Source organism: Vanacampus margaritifer, chromosome 1 (assembly GCF_051991255.1).
Source record: "Vanacampus margaritifer isolate UIUO_Vmar chromosome 1, RoL_Vmar_1.0, whole genome shotgun sequence".
Lineage (NCBI taxonomy): Eukaryota > Metazoa > Chordata > Actinopteri > Syngnathiformes > Syngnathidae > Vanacampus > Vanacampus margaritifer.
In genome coordinates, this window is record NC_135432.1 from 37784129 (window position 1) to 37804775 (window position 20647).

The 20647-nt window shown below is 40.2% G+C and overlaps 2 protein-coding genes across 5 annotated transcripts in view; one reads left to right on the forward strand and one right to left on the reverse strand.

Annotated features, from left to right (window-relative positions):
- stat6 (signal transducer and activator of transcription 6, interleukin-4 induced) overlaps positions 1-20647 on the forward strand; it is a 63432-nt gene that overhangs the window by 28118 nt on the left and 14667 nt on the right. For all 4 annotated transcript variants that reach the window (XM_077553500.1, XM_077553485.1, XM_077553493.1 and 1 more), the window contains exons 8-12: positions 13154-13270; positions 13385-13552; positions 16837-16924; positions 17010-17132; positions 17264-17356. In XM_077553500.1, coding sequence (XP_077409626.1) covers positions 13154-13270; positions 13385-13552; positions 16837-16924; positions 17010-17132; positions 17264-17356 — 589 coding nt within the window. The remainder of the gene's footprint in view (positions 1-13153; positions 13271-13384; positions 13553-16836; positions 16925-17009; positions 17133-17263; positions 17357-20647) is intronic.
- On the reverse strand, positions 2458-4964 carry LOC144056551 (uncharacterized). The gene is made up of 7 exons (XM_077573475.1): positions 4708-4964; positions 3820-3853; positions 3545-3648; positions 3155-3421; positions 2875-2968; positions 2679-2746; positions 2458-2570 (listed from the first exon to the last, which is right to left on the reverse strand). Exons 1-7 carry the CDS (start codon positions 4804-4806, stop codon positions 2481-2483), a joined length of 756 nt encoding a protein of 251 aa, XP_077429601.1. The 5' UTR covers positions 4807-4964; the 3' UTR covers positions 2458-2480.

A 20647-nucleotide genomic window follows, 5' to 3' on the forward strand; every position in this document is an offset into this window, starting at 1 on the left:
GGGCTTTCATTCCTTAAAAAAGATTTCGACACTGAGCTAAAGATGGGACAAATTCCTACAAAATGAGCTAAAATTCGTATCGGTCGGATAACGTATGCGCGCGCAGCGTGTCTTGGAAAAAGGTGCTTGAAGTGTGATTTTTTTCCCATTCATTCCCAATGGGGAGTTAATTTGGGAGTTTTTTGGGAATAGCGTCGCCATGGTAACTGGGAATTCTTAGAAAAATAATAGCGCAGCGAGTCAGATCGAGCCGCATCGTTTGATACCTCATTTGTGCCGGTGCGATGTACGGTACGGGCCGCATTTTAGCGGAAAAATCGCTGGAATAATATATAATAATAATATTAACAACAAAAATAAACCACTGTCCTAGGTAGAATAACAATATGTGCCTGCTTGCTTCGCAAAGCAGTCCCATAACTAGAAAAATTCCCGCGGAAATTTTGAATGGGACTGCTGACTCTTTGGTAATGAGCTGAACAGTTTAAAATTTAAACCACTGGAATCGCTCAAGAAATGTGGAAGTTAACCATAATCAACATCAACTAAAAGTATCTCACTGTCCCTGAAAATGTATTTTAAAAAATGTAAATGAGCTGAACATTTTAAAATTAAAATGACTGGAATCGGTCAAGAAATGTGGAAGTTAACCATAATCTAAAAATATGTCACTGTCACTTTAAGAGCACATACATTTTTGACTTGGAGACGTCACGCGCCCCACATTCCATTGAGATCGCATGAGAGAAGCACCCCTTGTACAAAAGCCTCTCACGACTTAACGGTTGAAGATACAGATTCAAGAAATGGCTCGTTAGAACGGCAAGGGTTTGGGGAACACGAGCATGTTCTCATTTTCTTAATCGGATAAAAAATGACCAAATGAGAGCAGGTTGAAAACTTATGATTTATCAGAAATGGAGAGAGGAAGGCGCCTGAAATTAACATGTACAAGACAGGCGAATTAGTCCGACTTCTCTTGCTTAAGGTGAAAATAAAGGTACTAAATGACACCTTAGCCAAATAAAAGTTAGTTTGTCTGAAAGAAGACACTCGTGACTACAAAATGTGAGAATTTGACGTCTAGTGACAAAAGATCGTTGCCATGGTGACGAGTTGAAGTGACGTCACGCACCCACATTGCATTGAGATTGAATGAGAGAAGCACCCCTTCAACAAAAGCCTCTCGCGACTTAACGGTTGAAGATACAGATTCAAGAAAGGGCTCGTTAGAACGGCAAGGGTTTGGGGAACACGAGCATGTTCTCATTTTCTTAATCGGATAAAAAATGACCAAATGAGAGCAGGTTGAAAACTTATGATTTATCAGAAATGGAGAGAGGAAGGCGCCTGAAATTAACATGGCAGAGATAGGCGAGTTGGTCCGACTTGTCCGAGCTTAAAGGGAAAATAAAGGTACTAAATGACACCTTAACCAAATAAAAGTTAGTTTGTCTGAAAGAAGACACTCGTGACTACAAAATGTGAGAATTTGACGTCTAGTGACAAAAGATTGTGGCCATGGTGACGAGTTGAAGTGAAATTTTTTCAAATACATTATTTGGTTCCCGGCACTGGATGGCTAATTAGCCAACAGAGTGTGTGAGAAAGCTAATTCAGCCACTGTCTTTGAACCCGAACAGGGTGGGGGGCTTTCATTCCTTAAAAAAGATTTCGACACTGAGCTAAAGATGGGAAAAATTCCTACAAAATGAGCTAAAATTCGTATCGGTCGGATAACGTATGCGCGCGCAGCGTGTCTTGGAAAAAGGTGCTTGAAGTGTGATTTTTTTCCCATTCATTCCCAATGGGGAGTTAATTTGGGAGTTTTTTGGGAATAGCGTCGCCAAGGTAACTGGGAATTCTTAGAAAAATAATAGCGCAGCGAGTCAGATCGAGCCGCATCGTTTGATACCTCATTTGTGCCGGTGCGATGTACGGTACGGGCCGCATTTTAGCGGAAAAATCGTGGAATAATGTATAATAACTAGAAAAATTCCCGCGGAAATTTTGAATGGGACTGCTGACTCTTTGGTAATGAGCTGAACAGTTTAAAATTTAAACCACTGGAATCGCTCAAGAAATGTGGAAGTTAACCATAATCAACATCAACTAAAAGTATCTCACTGTCCCTGAAAATGTATTTCAAAAAATGTAAATGAGCTGAACAGTTTAAAATTTAAACGACTGGAATCGGTCAAGAAATGTGTAAGTTAACCATAATCTAAAAATATGTCACTGTCACTTTAAGAGCGCACATGCATTTTTGACTTGGAGCCGTCACGCGCCCCACATTCCATTGAGATTGCATGAGAGAAGCACCCCTTGAACAAAAGCCTCTAACGACTTAACGGTTGAAGATACAGATTCAAGAAATGGCTCGTTAGAACGGCAAGGGTTTGGGGAACACGAGCATGTTCTCATTTTCTTAATCGGATAAAAAATGACCAAATGAAAGCAGGTTGAAAACTTATGATTTATCAGAAAGCAGTCCTCTCCATCCGCATGTTGACAGCATCCCACAGCAACCGCGCAAGCACCGGCATCCCATCGCTGTCACTGAGGTGTACCTTCCAGACATGATCAGAAATAAATATTATATATCTGCAAACATACTTTTGATAGGAGGAGCACTAATAAAATGTTTGTTTGTTTTTTGCAACAACTAATGTACTTACCCCGTCTCTACACCACAAATGAAGCTGTGACAGCGGGAAGTGGCCAGCAACAGATAGGTAGCGAATACCTACAGGAACAAAGAAAAAAAACATTATTAGTTCAAGAGTCCCGCTGAGACACAAAAATCAGATCAGGAGGTGACGTAAAGAAAAGTAGAACTTTGTGTGTGAAAACAATTTTCAACATGGAACGTACCCATAATTGCTGCCACCCGGTGGTACTCCTGGCGTAAAAGGTCCTGCTGGGCCAGCTCGACGGTCAGACGAGGGGGGAAGTCCAGGACAACAACCTGCACAAAGTTTAAAAAAGTAAAATATACATCTGGAGCAAGATGAACTTTCATTAATATTCATCAACTGCTTAACTACGGGAAAAGGCTGAAATGTATTTTAAACAGAACATATTTGACATATCATGCAAGTACATACTTGAAATGTAAATGTATGAACTATATGAAGGAAATGTGTGAACTTACGTTGGGCCAGCGGCTGCAGACGGTGCGCAAGAACTGGCCAAAGTCAGCCGCTGCCTCAGCGATGGGGCGGCCCAAGTTGTTGCTGGGAGCCAAAATGCAGACCGCCTCGGGTGACCGAGGCAGAACAGCATTCAGCACCTCAGCACGCAACTCGGAGGCACTGGCACCCGGGGTGGACATCGCGCCAAAAGAGAAATGTCCCTCCGGCAGCTTCACAACCCCATCGGCAATGGCTCGCAGGTGGGAGTCACCAACAACCAGGACAAACTATTAAAGAAAAAAAAAAAAAGAAGAAGTAATTGAATTTTTTTTTTTTTAAGTATTTAAAAAATAAAAAAAAAGACAAATGAAGGTTAATTTGTTTTACAGGCAGTTTATTATAAAACATACCTTGTTGTCCTGGTTCAGTGATGGAATGACCAGTTTGTGCCTCCGCCCAGTCACAGTTGAAACTGGCCATTCCCGAACTCTGTGGCGCCAGCCAGTGCCTCTGCCTAAAATGATGCACACACAGAATACCATGTCAAGTCTCACAACTTAAATTGCTGACAAAGCACAGTACAAGTTACACTTTGAGTGTATATGAACCTGCAAAATATTGGAATTTCTAAAATAATCGATTGTAAAACTGCTGCAGAAGCAATTAAAATAAAATGATGACTGACCTGGTACCAGAGCCTTGGCACCAACAGAGGACACCTAAAACATAGACATTACAATTGTAGGCATGTGCAGTCACCTTAATGCAGAGTAAAAAGCAAACATAGGTTGTAATGCTTAAGTTAGTTTCAATGAAAATTGACCAGGTCTTTTCTACATACAAGTGATGTTAATTCAGGCCAGGTTTATTAATGAAATTATTAATCACGAAAGAGATTCAAGGACTTAACTGATACTTTTGTTTGTGTCTGAAATACAGTCACAATTGATCAAATTTGGTAGAATTTTCTGATCAAATACATGAGCAAAAAGGCAGCAGATTGTACCAGCCTAACTTCACAACAGCACCATCTACTGATAAATGTAATGTACTCCAACTACTGTCAAGTGTTAAAACAATTATTGGCTTGACATTATCATTTCAACTGTTCCTCCCACAGTCATGCAATAGACCATGTCTGCAGTTATTAAATATAACATGTGAAATATCTGTGTCCAGGATAGGCATCTCACAAGTTTTTGATCAATGTTAGTGAGTTTATTTTAGACATCAGTAGTTTGAAAACTTCTTAGAATATTTGAAATCTTGTAGAAAACAGACTTCATCAAAATTCTATTCAGAATTATTTTGACATGAATAAAGCACTGCACAAATCACATGTCATACACTCTATATTCGTAAAACTGTGCCCCGATGAAGACAAGCTTGTGTTTAAACATGTTGGTAGTCCATTTTTAATAAAGGATTTTTTAACATTACTAATGAGTGTCTTGCATAAACAGACTGCTTTTTACACAAGCCTTTTAAGCTAATTTTTCTGCCTGATTCTATATTTGTAGCCTGAAATATTGTGTATTGCACATTAACAAAGAATTCAATAGAGGTAAAGTACATGCTGGGGTGCGCTGTTTGGCCTCAGTTCCAGAGCAGCAAGGTCCAGCTTCTTCCATTGGCGCTTGGCTGCCTCTGAACGCTTCCCCTTCCGCGGCATGCTGCTACAGCAAAGAAAAAAAACTTGCCATGACAAAGTCAAAAGTAAAGATTCAACATCAAATTTGTACTTAATCTCAGATGTGTATGAAGCATTAAAAGCGTACACTTCCGAAATCCCTCATTGGCGCCGCTTCGCTACACCGTCGACACGCCACTCAAACCCCCCCCCCCCCCCCCCCACGTCGACGACAGACGAGACAAAAGCCTTACTGTATATTGTAGCAACGAGAGATGTACACAATTGAGATTTAGAGCCTACTCAAACTTTTCTTAGTTTTTTTTTACTGCACATTAAAACTTTAATGTAACATCTGCTAGCTCTTTGCTAGAGCTAGCAGGTGCAGCTAGCATGTAGGCTACCATCTCTAGCACTTAACTTTTCCAATCTTGTTAAAACAGCAACATAACGTTCAAACACATCAAATACGTTTCAATACATCGCCAGTATTAACGTGATGTAGTTTAGGATGGGGAAAACTTGCGAAATCACACTTATTTAGCATTATTCACCAGACTACAAACAATTGCCTTGCAACTTACCTCAGACGAGATGAAATGGGAGGAGTAGGTTCTCGAGAAACTTCTAATTGGTGTCATTAAAGCGTCTCTCATTGGCCACAGCACAGACAAGCAGAAAACGAACCAATCAGGGAAAAGAGAGAAGACTAGATCCAACTATCATCAAGATTGGTTGCATTCCATTGAGATTGTATGACAGACGCACCCCTGGAACAAAAGCCTCTCACGACTTAACTCTTCAAGATACAGATTCAAGAAATGGCTTGTTAGAACGGCAAGGGTTTGGGGAACACGAGCATGTTGTAATTTTTTTAATCGGATGAAAAATGACCAAATGAGAGCAGGTTGAAAATGTATGATTTATCCGAAATGAAGAGGAAAAAAACACCCAAATTAACATGGAAGAGATTGGCGAGAGAGTCCAATTTCTCTTCGCTTAAAGGGAAAATAAAGGTACTAAATGACACCTTAACCAAATAAAAGTTAGTTTGTCTGAAAGAAGACACTCGTGACTACAAAATGTGAGAATTTGACGTCTAGTGACAAAAGATTGTGGCCATGGTGACGAGTTGAAGTGAAATTTTTTCAAATACATTATTTGGTTCCCGGCACTGGATGGCTAATTAGCCAACAGAGTGTGTGAGAAAGCTAATTCAGCCACTGTCTTAGAACCCGAACAGGGGGGGGGGCTTTCATTCCTTAAAAAAGATTTCGACACTGAGCTAAAGATGGGAAAAATTCCTACAAAATGAGCTAAAATTCGTATCGGTCGGATAACGTATGCGCGCGCAGTGTGTCTTGGAAAAAGGTGCTTGAAGTGTGATTTTTTTCCCATTCATTCCCAATGGGGAGTTAATTTGGGAGTTTTTTGGGAATAGCGTCGCCATGGTAACTGGGAATTCTTAGAAAAATAATAGCGCAGCGAGTCAGATCGAGCCGCATCGTTTGATACCTCATTTGTGCCGGTGCGATGTACGGTACGGGCCGCATTTTAGCGGAAAAATCATGGAATAATATATAATAACTAGAAAAATTCCCGCGGAAATTTTGAATGGGACTGCTGACTCTTTGGTAATGAACTGAACAGTTTAAAATTTAAACCACTGGAATCGCTCAAGAAATGTGGAAGTTAACCATAATCAACATCAACTAAAAGTATCTCACTGTCCCTGAAAATGTATTTTAAAAAATGTAAATGAGCTGAACATTTTAAAATTAAAATGACTGGAATCGGTCAAGAAATGTGGAAGTTAACCATAATCTAAAAATATGTCACTGTCACTTTAAGAGCACATACATTTTTGACTTGGAGACGTCACGCGCCCCACATTCCATTGAGATCGCATGAGAGAAGCACCCCTTGTACAAAAGCCTCTCACGACTTAACGGTTGAAGATACAGATTCAAGAAATGGCTCGTTAGAACGGCAAGGGTTTGGGGAACACGAGCATGTTCTCATTTTCTTAATCGGATAAAAAATGACCAAATGAGAGCAGGTTGAAAACTTATGATTTATCAGAAATGGAGAGAGGAAGGCGCCTGAAATTAACATGGCAGAGATAGCCGAGTTGGTCCGACTTGTCCGAGCTTAAAGGGAAAATAAAGGTACTAAATGACACCTTAACCAAATAAAAGTTAGTTTGTCTGAAAGAAGACACTCGTGACTACAAAATGTGAGAATTTGACGTCTAGTGACAAAAGATTGTGGCAGTGGTGACGAGTTGAAGTGAAATTTTTTCTAATACATTATTTGGTTCCCGGCACTGGATGGCTAATTAGCCAACAGAGTGTGTGAGAAAGCTAATTCAGCCACTGTCTTTGAACCCGAACAGGGGGGGGGGCTTTCATTCCTTAAAAAAGATTTCGACACTGAGCTAAAGATGGGAAAAATTCCTACAAAATGAGCTAAAATTCGTATCGGTCGGATAACGTATGCGCGCGCAGCGTGTCTTGGAAAAAGGTGCTTGAAGTGTGATTTTTTTCCCATTCATTCCCAATGGGGAGTTAATTTGGGAGTTTTTTGGGAATAGCGTCGCCATGGTAACTGGGAATTCTTAGAAAAATAATAGCGCAGCGAGTCAGATCGAGCCGCATCGTTTGATACCTCATTTGTGCCGGTGCGATGTACGGTACGGGCCGCATTTTAGCGGAAAAATCGTGGAATAATATATAATAACTAGAAAAATTCCCGCGGAAATTTTGAATGGGACTGCTGACTCTTTGGTAATGAGCTGAACAGTTTAAAATTTAAACCACTGGACTCGCTCAAGAAATGTGGAAGTTAACCATAATCAACATCAACTAAAAGTATCTCACTGTCCCTGAAAATGTATTTTAAAAAATGTAAATGAGCTGAACATTTTAAAATTTAAATGACTGGAATCGGTCAAGAAATGTGGAAGTTAACCATAATCTAAAAATATGTCACTGTCACTTTAAGAGCACATACATTTTTGACTTGGAGACGTCACGCGCCCCACATTCCATTGAGATCGCATGAGAGAAGCACCCCTTGTACAAAAGCCTCTCACGACTTAACGGTTGAAGATACAGATTCAAGAAATGGCTCGTTAGAACGGCAAGGGTTTGGGGAACACGAGCATGTTCTCATTTTCTTAATCGGATAAAAAATGACCAAATGAGAGCAGGTTGAAAACTTATGATTTATCAGAAATGGAGAGAGGAAGGCGCCTGAAATTAACATGTACAAGACAGGCGAATTAGTCCGACTTCTCTTGCTTAAGGTGAAAATAAAGGTACTAAATGACACCTTAGCCAAATAAAAGTTAGTTTGTCTGAAAGAAGACACTCGTGACTACAAAATGTGAGAATTTGACGTCTAGTGACAAAAGATCGTTGCCATGGTGACGAGTTGAAGTGACGTCACGCACCCACATTGCATTGAGATTGAATGAGAGAAGCACCCCTTCAACAAAAGCCTCTCGCGACTTAACGGTTGAAGATACAGATTCAAGAAAGGGCTCGTTAGAACGGCAAGGGTTTGGGGAACACGAGCATGTTCTCATTTTCTTAATCGGATAAAAAATGACCAAATGAGAGCAGGTTGAAAACTTATGATTTATCAGAAATGGAGAGAGGAAGGCGCCTGAAATTAACATGTACAAGACAGGCGAATTAGTCCGACTTCTCTTGCTTAAGGTGAAAATAAAGGTACTAAATGACACCTTAGCCAAATAAAAGTTAGTTTGTCTGAAAGAAGACACTCGTGACTACAAAATGTGAGAATTTGACGTCTAGTGACAAAAGATCGTTGCCATGGTGACGAGTTGAAGTGACGTCACGCACCCACATTGCATTGAGATTGAATGAGAGAAGCACCCCTTCAACAAAAGCCTCTCGCGACTTAACGGTTGAAGATACAGATTCAAGAAAGGGCTCGTTAGAACGGCAAGGGTTTGGGGAACACGAGCATGTTCTCATTTTCTTAATCGGATAAAAAATGACCAAATGAGAGCAGGTTGAAAACTTATGATTTATCAGAAATGGAGAGAGGAAGGCGCTTGAAATTAACATGGCAGAGATAGGCCAGTTGGTCCGACTTGTCCGAGCTTAAAGGGAAAATAAAGGTACTAAATGACACCTTAACCAAATAAAAGTTAGTTTGTCTGAAAGAAGACACTCGTGACTACAAAATGTGAGAATTTGACGTCTAGTGACAAAAGATTGTGGCAGTGGTGACGAGTTGAAGTGAAATTTTTTCTAATACATTATTTGGTTCCCGGCACTGGATGGCTAATTAGCCAACAGAGTGTGTGAGAAAGCTAATTCAGCCACTGTCTTTGAACCCGAACAGGGGGGGGGGCTTTCATTCCTTAAAAAAGATTTCGACACTGAGCTAAAGATGGGAAAAATTCCTACAAAATGAGCTAAAATTCGTATCGGTCGGATAACGTATGCGCGCGCAGCGTGTCTTGGAAAAAGGTGCTTGAAGTGTGATTTTTTTCCCATTCATTCCCAATGGGGAGTTAATTTGGGAGTTTTTTGGGAATAGCGTCGCCAAGGTAACTGGGAATTCTTAGAAAAATAATAGCGCAGCGAGTCAGATCGAGCCGCATCGTTTGATACCTCATTTGTGCCGGTGCGATGTACGGTACGGGCCGCATTTTAGCGGAAAAATCGTGGAATAATATATAATAATAATAACGACAAGAAAAATAAACCACTGTCCTAGGTAGAATAACAATATGTGCCTGCTTGCTTCACAAAGCAGTCCCATAATAATAACGACAAGAAAAATAAACCACTGTCCTAGGTAGAATACTAATATGTGCCTGCTTGCGGCGCAAGCAGTCCCGTAACTAGAAAAATTCCCGCGGAAATTTTGAATGGGACTGCTGACTCTTTGGTAATGAGCTGAAGAGTTTAAAATTTAAACGACTGGAATCGCTCAAGAAATGTGGAAGTTAACCATAATCAACATCAACTAAAAGTATCTCACTGTCCCTGAAAATGTATTTCAAAAAATGTAAATGAGCTGAACAGTTTAAAATTTAAATGACTGGAATCGGTCAAGAAATGTGGAAGTTAACCATAATCTAAAAATATGTCACTGTCACTTTAAGAGCGCACACACATTTTTGACTTGGAGCCGTCACGCGCCCCACATTCCATTGAGATTGCATGAGAGAAGCACCCCTTGAACAAAAGCCTCTCACGACTTAACGGTTGAAGATACAGAATATTGTGTTCTATGGGTATATAATCATGGGGACCTACCGAAAGAAAGCATAAACCCTCATCTTTCATCAGAATTTGTCATTCTTGAGTAGTCAGCAGTAGAAGAGAGGCAAGTTTAACCGAAAATCCTGCTTTTGAAAAAAAAAAAAAACGGAGAAATTGAGGGTTTTTGTGAAAAGATGCCTTTTAAGTAAAAAAAAATATCAATTTTGACAGCATTACTTTTTTGTTTTTATTACAGGTCGATCATATAAACAGTATTTTTTTCTTCAAAATAACATCAAACAATTCATAAGAAAAGGATATTGATGCCAAAAAAACAATGATCTAACTATGAAATTATCCAAGTATCTATTTACAATTTTAACATTTTTCCAAACTATGAAGACTAAGTTATTTATAAGTGTGTGTCCATGTGTGCAGTCGAGTGTGCATGCCTGCAGTCTTATCCACCTTGATGACGCATACTTTCTGATAGATGTGAAAGCATTGTCCTTTGTGCAACATGATGCACACCACAAAGTCAGCATGATTCCATCCAAGGATCATCTCGACGTCTGCTACCTGATGTGCACAATAAAAAATACATAAATAGAAATCACCATAATCATATTTACTTCTTGCAATGTGAAGGGAAAAAAACATTTTTACCTTTCTTTACACTGCAACAGGAGGAGCTTGAGTGGTTCTGTTGCTGGATTCACAAAATAAAATACTTTTTTGTTGCTGTACTTGCATTTAATACCACAAGCCTTGTGTTCCTTATTCTGCGCGGCACCCAATTTATGTTTGATTATGTCATAATGCATGATTTGTAACACACGAGGCAATAGATAGTATAGGCATCATATGACATGAGGCCATGGAAAACGACTTTCGGACGTCCTTGAAGAAATTCTAGTCCTCCATCTAGAGGACTAGAATTAGCAATCAGGACACTACAACACTGTGTGTGGTGGAGACGGGATGCTGCTGACCTTGACCTGGGACGCTGTAAGTGGGTGGATAGAATGTTTCAAAGACCTCCTCAATTTCACTGTCACACTTTCCTTCAAGGAAGCAGAGTCTGGGCACTGTGAGGTGGGCTGTTCTATCCATGGGGTTGAAGTCAGTGTGTTGGTTAGAAAGCTCCTTGGTGGAAAGGCTCAGGGATGAGATCCGCCCGGAGTTCCAAAAGACTCTGGATGTTGTGGGGCTGTCCTGGTTGACACACCAGGGTTTTGGCACACTTTTTAAGAAGGGTTTCCTCAGCCTCCCTGGAGAGAAGAGTCCGCCGAGAAGTGGAACCTCAGACTCAAGAGTAACCGTGTGGTTTTGCTGGCCATGGAGCAGTGGACCAGCTTTACACTCTCAGTAAGTTGCATGGGAGTTCATCCAACCAGTCTAAATTTGGTTTGTGCACTTGGAGAAGGCGTTCGACCGCCTCCCTTGGGGAGTTCTGTGGGAGGTGCTTCGGAAGTACGCGGTACCAAACCCCCTGATATGGGCTGTTCATTTCCTGTACAACCACTTTCAGAGTGTGGTGCGCATTGCCAGCAGTAAGTGAGATTTGCTTCCAGTCCTTTATAGGCAGAATTTGTAGGTGCAGTCAAGGCATTGATGGAGTCTGGCTTGGTTGCCTCAGTATCACGTCTCTACTTCTTGTAGATGATATGGTACTGTTAGCTTCATCAAGACGTGATCTCCGCATCTCACTGGAACAGTTCGCAGCCGAGTGTGAAGCAGTTGGAATGAAAACCTCAAAATCTGAGACCATGGTCCTCAGTTGGATAAGGGTGGAGTGCCCTGAGATCCTGCCTCAAGTGGAGAAGTCCAAGTATCTCAGGGTCTTGATTACGAGTGAGGGAAGAATGGAGTGGGTGATCGACAGGCGACACAGTGCAGTGTCTGGAGTGATGCGGACTCTGTATCAGTCTATCATAGTGAATAAAGAGCTGAGTCCAAAGGCGAGGTTCTTGATTTACCGGTCAATCTACGTTCCTACCCTCACCTATGGTCATGAGCTGAGTGTCGTAACCAAAAGAACAAATTCCCCATACAAGCGGCCAAAATAAGTTTCCTCCATAGGGTGTCCGGGCTCTCCCTTAGAGATAGGGTAAGAAACTCGGTCATCTGGGCGCATCTCAGAGTAGAGCCGCTGTTCCTCCGCATCGAGAGGATCCAGATGAGGTGGCTTAGGCATCTGATTAGGATGTCTACTGGTGTAGTGCTCCGGACACATCCCACCGAGAATAGCATCCGGGGGATGACCCAGAGACAAGCTGGAGAGACTGTTTCCTGACTGGCCTGGGAACATCTTGGGATTTCCCCAAAAGAGCTGGACGAAGTGGCTGGGGAGAGGAAAGTCTGGGTCTCCCTGCTAAACCTTCTGCCCCCACAAAGAAGAAAATGAATGGATGGATTTTATATTGTGATATATACCATTACTTTGAAGGGATGCATTTGATTACATGATATGAATTTTGAGCCATGTGCCCAGCCCTAGTTGAGAGCCAAGCAGGAAAAACTACATTGTGTGTTTGCTGTGTCCACTACTGTGATGGATCAAATGCAGAGGTTGAATTGACCGTATGTATGTGTGTGTACATGACAAATGAAGATGATTATTCTTGAGACTCCTCTTTGTCTCCTGTTAGAGCAAGCTTACAGCACTTACTGAGTTTAAAGTATTATGCTAGGTTTTATGTATTTCTTCTTACCTCTATTGCGAGCATTGTCATGGCTGCTTGAAGTTTGGCATGTTGTCTTTTTTGTTTCTTGACTTCTTGGTGTGTGAACTCTAAGTTACTGTTTAGTTCTTTAATGTCCTGACTTCTGAGGCAAGAATTCCAAGAGTGCTTCACGTAGATTGGGTGCAGTTTGGCAACACAGGACGTCTCAAGGCCTGTGGTCTGCAGGGGACAGATCGCTGCACATCAATGTGCTGGAGCTGCGGGCTGTGCATCTGGCCCTCATTCATTTTCTGCTCTTCATGGCAAGGCGCCATGTTCTGGTACGATCGGAAACCTGACTAGTAGCTTCCTGCTACTCATAATGTCAGAGCTCAGTTATCATCCAATTAAAACCCCCCCAAAAAATAAGTCATCAAGTATCTTGAAATGAATGTTTCCCATGTGCTCATGTGTCAGGTGTGAGCAGCTTCTTGGGGTGAATGGGAAGCTGAGACAGGAATTAATGCTGATTGTGGAACCAATTCCAGAGTTGCAGGAAAGGTTAAGGCAACTTCTCCAGCTCCTGGTTCAAAGGTAGTTTTGTTTGCTCTACACAGCAAAGGCAACAGCACTCAAGACATTAAATGAACACCTGTGTGTCTAACTAAAATGCTTGTACTTGACCTTGTGTTTATTTTTTCCCTGAAGCTCTCTTGTGGTGGACAAGCAGCCACCTCAGGTTATTAAGACGCAGTCTAAGTTCTCCACAACTGTGCGCTATCTGCTGGGTGAAAAAGTAGCACCCGGGAAGCCTGTGGTCCTGAAGGCACAAATCATTAATGAACTCCAGGCCAGAAGCATGAACATCACACCAAGGTTAGTAACTCATAATGTATTTACATACACCCAAGCATGTGACATAACATAGCATCGTCACCAATGTATCTGTCGCAGATCCTTTGAGTCTTAAATTTGATTTCCGTTATCCAAAATAAAAATTGCTTCCTCGGTACAATTAAATGTTTTATAAAAATACATTAAATTCATATTCAACAAAAATGAGTTGCATGACCCATTCGAAAAATTAATTGCCCGCTTCTTACATGGGACCCTGTAATCAGCCAGCTTAACACCCTTTTCTGGGGCAGCAGTCCAGAGAAAGCGGCGGTGAGGGTCAACTTCAAAATAAAGCGTAACAATTAGGGCTACATGGATGCCCATGTACGTGGCCTATATTTTGAAGTTGGCTCTCGGAAGCTATTGTTGAGGTGGCTGACATGTTTTTTAAAAGATTTTTTACTGAGGCTGCATAGCCTGACCACAGTCAAGCTGATTGAATGAGCTTCATTATTCTCGTGCGCAGTGGCAGACATTGAACTGGAGCGCAATATTAAATTTGCAGTGCTCATGTGCTCTGCTTATGTGCACCGCTTATGTACACCGCTGGTCATACAAACATGATATGCAGTATTTGTTAAGGATATTTTGCATTTCTGCATAAAGGACATTAAGCAGAACCCCCTTTTTTTTAATTTTTTTTTTTTTATTGATAGAGAGCACAGTATTGTTCATTCGGTAATCTTACCGATTCGACATGTCATCATCATTGCTCTCTCTTTTTTCTTTTTCTTTTTTGTATGTGCGTGTGTGTGTGTGTGTGTGCAGAACCACTTTTGTGTTCAACAAACATTAACTTTGTGTTAAAGCAACCGGCTGATGGGGAAAAATGATAGTGTGCCCCATAACGTCACTGTTCCAAAATTCTGACAGATTCTATACATGCATAAAGTACCTCCATACTAGTATTGAAACAATATCAGGGCAAAAACATAAAACATTAGCAGTGGATTAATATAGTAGCTGACAAAGCATCTTCAAATTCTTGATATTTTTATGAATTCAAAATATTCTGATACAATTACAATTTACTCTTTTTTTCTTATTTTTTTAATTTAATTTAACACTTTTCAGCATTTGATATGAATTTTACTTATTTTGTATACAGTATGATAGTCAAATAACAAAACAAGCTAAACTGCATAAAAGCTACTACAATATTTAAACATTTTTTGACACTAAGTGCTACTTTTTTGAACGTCTATCGGTTTGTTATGCACTTATGAATTTTTTATCAAATTGCCTTGAATTATATATTATTTATAATTACTGAAATGAATCTAAGACATTGAATAGGTTAATGATTTCTCGCAATATTAACAACAATTTAACAAGGTTAGAAACATTTGAATAACTATATGCAACACTTTTTTTCTATCAATTGTGTCTGTATTTATATTTTCAAATGATCACTTCAACATTCTTAAGAAATCACAATGTCTCCTGGCTCTTGGGTTTGCTCTCCGGCCGGTGGCCCCTGCGGGGCCCGGGGGTTGTCCCTTGGCGCTGCCGTGGCCTGGGGGGCCCTGAGGTGTTGCGCTTGCTCTGTCCTGGCCGGGGTCGACGGCTCCCCTCTTTGGTGGAGGTTTTCATGCATGCCAGATCCACCACACCAGCATCTATCAAATTTTAAACACAATCCTCCCCTTGTCGTTGAATCGGTGGAGGCTGATGTCTGTGGATCTTACTCTGCTTCATCTATCCTTCCTTCCTTTCCTTAGTCTCTCCTTTGGTCTCTTGAGGTTTCCCTAATTTGTTGGAATTTAGATGTTTCTGGGGTTGGTTGGTGAAAGACTCTGGTTGGTAACCCGGTGGGTAGTAGGTAATGTCTGGTCGGTGCTGGATTTCACTTTCCTTTCTTTTCTTTGATCCTTCCTCGGGTCTCCTGACAACCTCACGACTCTAGCTGGATTCTGAAGTATTCGGTTTAGGGGAACGGTATGGGATTTTTAATAGGTTTTAGGTGAACTAATGAGTACACACTCATACGCACGCACACATGCACACACACACACACGCACGCACACGCACGTGCACATACTCACCCACATACAAAAAAAAAATAAAAAAGATAAAGAGCAATGATGATTACATGTCAAATCGGTAAAATTACCGAATGAACAATACTGAGCTCTTAAGAAAAAGAGAAAAGAAAAAAAAGAAATCACATTGTCTGACCACTGATTAACTATTTTTGGAACATACCCGTGGGCTACTCAAGTGGGGGATTTAAAAAAAAAAAGAGAAGGGATCCTGCAGCCCTTTTTTCTTCATTCATCAATTAAAACAAATAAAATAAAAAATACCTGTCTGTCATCAATTCTCCCACAAAGTTTATTGATATCTGATTTTTAGTCCATTTGAGAATTGTGCCCCTCACAGATTTACGGCGCACGTACAGTTTGCTGCTCTTCACCTCTTTTGCAATAGTTTTATTTTTGACTGTGTTGATTGTGTTAAGAAAAAGTCATACATATGGTCTTAAAATATAGTTTTTTCTTTATTGTATTAATAATTTTGGCAATGACTGTTGTGAGTGTTTGTTTAGTTTTGTGTTGTGTTTTTGCTTAAGCACCTTCCCTGAAAAAAGTTTTTGTGCATGTGCCTGTCTGCCATTATATCGAAATTGCACGCTTCCCATGATCTATATCGGTCCACACAAATTATGGGCATCAGCAGGAGGATACAACACAACATGACGTCAAATGCAAGAGATGCATTTAAACATTTGAGCTACTTTGTAAAATGTAGCTTCTGTGATCGCTACCACACTGTCGCAATGTGATAACAAAAGTAACTTTGCCACTTAAAAGCTATTTGAGAAATACTGCTAAACTAATAAGGCTGCTACTTGCAATGCCTCTTCTGCCCTTCCACAACAAATAAAGTGTCTGTATGCCAGTGATATATAATGACAGGCAGAATAATTAAATGCTCTTCCAGGAGATAGCAGACAATGTAATACATTTGTGTAACTGCTGTCACTCTGATTCATACAACATTGAGTTAGTGAATTTGTGAGTAATTGAGATGAGATCATTATTTCCCATATTCAATCATCTAAACCTGTCAACACTTGGTCCATCTAACCAAGGTGAGGGTCATCTTTCCTCTTTGGAAAGTTGCACGTGATGGGATGCTCCTTTTTTAACATCTTTTTAGTTATCAATATTATTTTATGTATATTAATTTTATTTGTACTGTATTTATTTCAAATTGTCATTTGTGGCAAATTACCTCATGACATGTAGTTTTATGTGCAGTGACAATGTTGGGGACGTGATCAATAACACAGCCATCCTTGAACATAACACAGCGTGCAAGAGCACGTGTGCCAACTTCAGGAATATGGTATGTACTACGCTGCACTTCTGAACCTACAATTTTGCAATGAGCACACACTAACAAAATTAATATTTTAACTTGTGTTCAACAGTCCATCAAGAGGATCAAGAGATCAGACAGAAAGGGGTCTGAGTCTGTGACCGAGGAAAAGTTTGCCCTCCTTTTTTCAACAGAGATCACCATCACAGGCTGTGACACTCCCTATAAAATCCAAGTTTGTGCTTTACATCATTTTACTGATCCAACTGAACTGGCTACTGCAGTGAAATATATGCTACAATAAACCTCAGTCAAACCGGAACTACTGTAAATATCACCTTGAATGTAGCCTATGTGTCATTCCAGATGATCTCTTTACCACTCGTCGTCATTGTCCATGGCAGCCAAGACAACAACGCACTAGCTACCATCATTTGGGATTGTGCTTTTTCCGAGCCAGTAAGAGAAACTTTTTTGCCTTACAATAGTACTTAACATTTGCCCCACAGTCCGTTCTTTGCTATTGTCCAAACTTCCATTTGAGCGAAACATTCCCTTTGACAACAATTCTATTCATTCCAAAGTCCAAACGGTCACCATCCTAAAATCTTTATTTACTAAACATGCAGTTTTTCAGTAACATTTTAAAACAACACCACTGACAATTCATTGTCCTACATTCCTTTTAGGTCTTGTGTTTAAACATTATTTGTGAAAATATCAAGGACTTCTGATTCCCTGAAGGATTTTTTTAAACAGATTAACTGACAAATTAATGACATAACCTATGCCTATCTTGAGCAGTTTTGAACAGTTCATGTAATCGCTGTGACACAATGTCCTGCAACATGCTACAATATTAAAAGCAGCACATCTGTTTAAAATGTCAAGTTGATTTCCATTCGTGCAGTTCTAGCACCCTAAGGTGGTTAGCTTTTTAGTGCAGTTTAATTTTCATATGGCATATTTTGGCCGTTTTGTTTAAAATCCACGCTAATGATCAGAAGAAAAGGAATGTAATATGCTTGTGAATTGAGTCAATATGTGGAGGAACTCAATATGTGCGTGCATTAGGAAGTTCCTCATTATTAAGTGTTATTAGAGATTGTATGTTTATGTTATGTGCATTGCTGTTGTGTACAAAAGCATATTGTGCTTTTTTTTTTTAGTATGAGCTCTTTTTTTTTTTTTTTTTTACAATATTGTGACCTTTTTTAATATCATCAGCCTCCCCACAATATCGTGATAATTATCATATCGTGAGGTTCATATCGTGATCATATATCGCAACGTTTGGATATCATTACATCGCTACATGCTACTGTTCATTTGTGACTTGTTTCCTTGTCTAGTTTGCTATAAAAATGCCATATGGCAGTATTGTCATCATTTAGATAGCACTCCTAACCATTTCAGCATGTTATTCCTCATGAAAGAGTGGGAAAAAAATATTTTTTTACAGGGGCAGTGGCTGGCGAATGCATGCCAGCCTGCGAGCCTCCAAAAGGGGTCTATGAATAGCTCTACAAACCATGATCAATCCTCACAAAAATTGATGTGCACATCTCTACTCATGCCTCAATCATACTCTGAAAAGTTCTGATTTTATGATCAGGAGCCAGCTCCCAAAGTTGGCTTCTTTATAGGCAACGGCTTGCGACATCTATAAAATCCAAACTATTGGGTCGATTGTTCAAAAATTTTCCGAATATAAACTGGTCATGCATATACATGTGCACGTACATTTTGGTGAGGATCAATCATGGTTTTCAGAGCTTTTCATACAAGGCTCACTGGACGCTGGCAGGCTGGCTGCATTCGCCAGCCACTGCCGCTGTAAATGTATTTTTTTTTTTCTCAAAGGAAAAACATGCTGAGATGGTTAGGAAGGATTGTTATCTAAATTATGGCAATACTTGAATAAATAGACCAGGAAACTATTCAAAAATAAACAATGGCATGTTACAGCAGCGTTATGTTGCAGTGATTACATGAACTGCTCAAAACTGGCCATGTTGGCGCTGCGCACGGTATGTCATTATTTTGATATTTAATTGGTTTGAACTTTATTTCGGAGAATCAGATGCCATTGATATTCTATTAATGTTTATACACTGTCTAATCCAGGGGTGTCCAACTCATATTAGCTCAGGGGCCACATGGAGGAAAATATATAAATTATTAAGTGGTAAACCGGTAAAATCATGGTATATAACTTAAAAACAACTGGCATCAGTTATACACAAAAGTTTTCGCTATTTGCAGGCCAGCCCTAAATAGCGGTGCTCAACTGTAAATATATTGTTCCAAAAAATAACACGAATGCAAATGGACGCGACAACACTTTGCCCGTATGAGTTCCGGGCATGGTATCTCTACCTGTTTTGCATATGTATTGTTCCCACAATGCATTATGTGGCGCAGTTAATGAAGTTATAGGATGTGTTACCAGTAGCTGAATGTGTGGCCAATTCACCACATTGATGTTTGATTTATGTTAGTCTACTTCATGCCTTTATTTTTTCCCAACAAACCGTAACTTTAGGTTGTTTTTAAGACAATGGCATCCAGGTCAATTCCGTTGCATTGCTCATCCAAGGATTGCTTGTGAAATTACAAATGTATATGTTTTAATTTTGGCCGTCTGATTAATTGGTCCAACATTACAAATTTTTTTACTTTACAAGATCATCTTGCGGGCCGGATTAAACCCCTTTGCAAGCCGCAGGCCGTACGTTTGACACCCCTGGTCTAATCAAATGAAGAACAATGAATTTTCAACGGTGTGTTGCTTTAAGGTTAGTTATCATATAGCAATTACTAGCTACTACATAAATAAGCAGGAAGCAATTTCCCGGCCAATTAGCGACCAATTACGTTTGCGCATGCGTCAAAATCAAGTTTAAAAAATATATATATTGCGTCATTTGAATGGTGGCGAATAGAGTGCTGAAAGTGTTTGCGTAACTGCACTCCTTAAAGCTTGCAAGCATTGTTTAAACGACTTTCAGCCTTAAGTGACAAAACAACTGGTGCACTTGGTGCCATTTTTAACTGTCCTAATGGAGTTTATCGGCAAAAAAATACAATTGCAAAGCTCGAGAAGACGCAAGTGTACGCCTGTAAACATCTGTTCACGCTTCCAAATTTCCAGACAGAAAAGAAAGATCCAAACGGATGTCAAAGGGGCTAAAATAGATTTTTTTTTAAACACATTTATTTTGTCAATATCCTGAAACCAAGAGAACAGAAGGAAGCATCACGACGCTTGCTAGCGGACGTACGTGTAACCAAACTAATGGAATGACAGTCATTTAAGAACCTGCTTTTAGCCCCAATTGACCCCTTCAGTAAAGAAAGCTCCTACCCGTCCGTCTCTTGATCGTGTCCCGGTGTTGTGTCCTCGGTCCAACTCCCGGGATAGTTCACACATTCAATCAAATAATAAGCACTTAAATAGGCTTAACTGTCGTGTCCCGGCAGAGGGTAGTCAGTAACGACATGCTATTCATGTTTAAAATAGATTCAATAAAATACATCAACTTTCCAATGGTTGAAATGGTCCGAGTCAGCGCTTCCCCCGTTAGACTCCATTAGTTTTCAATGACAAGTTGGTAGCAGGCTACCAGCCGGCCTACCCATAATGCACCGCGCTGCCGAGATGCGCACTTTGCTTATTGCAGCGGCATCCCTAATTTGCATTAAAATCAGGGTGGTCGGAGCGCAATACACTCAAGTACGTTGGGCTTG

Coding starts and splice junctions, on each gene's coding strand:
- LOC144056551 (XM_077573475.1), bottom strand. CDS start 4,806: ATGCCGCGGAAGGGGAAGCGTTCAGAGGCAGCCAAGCGCCAATGGAAG. Junction 3,854..4,707: donor CAAACAGCGCACCCCAGCAT/GTACTTTACCTC, acceptor TCTATGTTTTAG/GTGTCCTCTGTTGGTGCCAA. Junction 3,422..3,544: donor CACTGAACCAGGACAACAAG/GTATGTTTTATA, acceptor TTTCTTTAATAG/TTTGTCCTGGTTGTTGGTGA.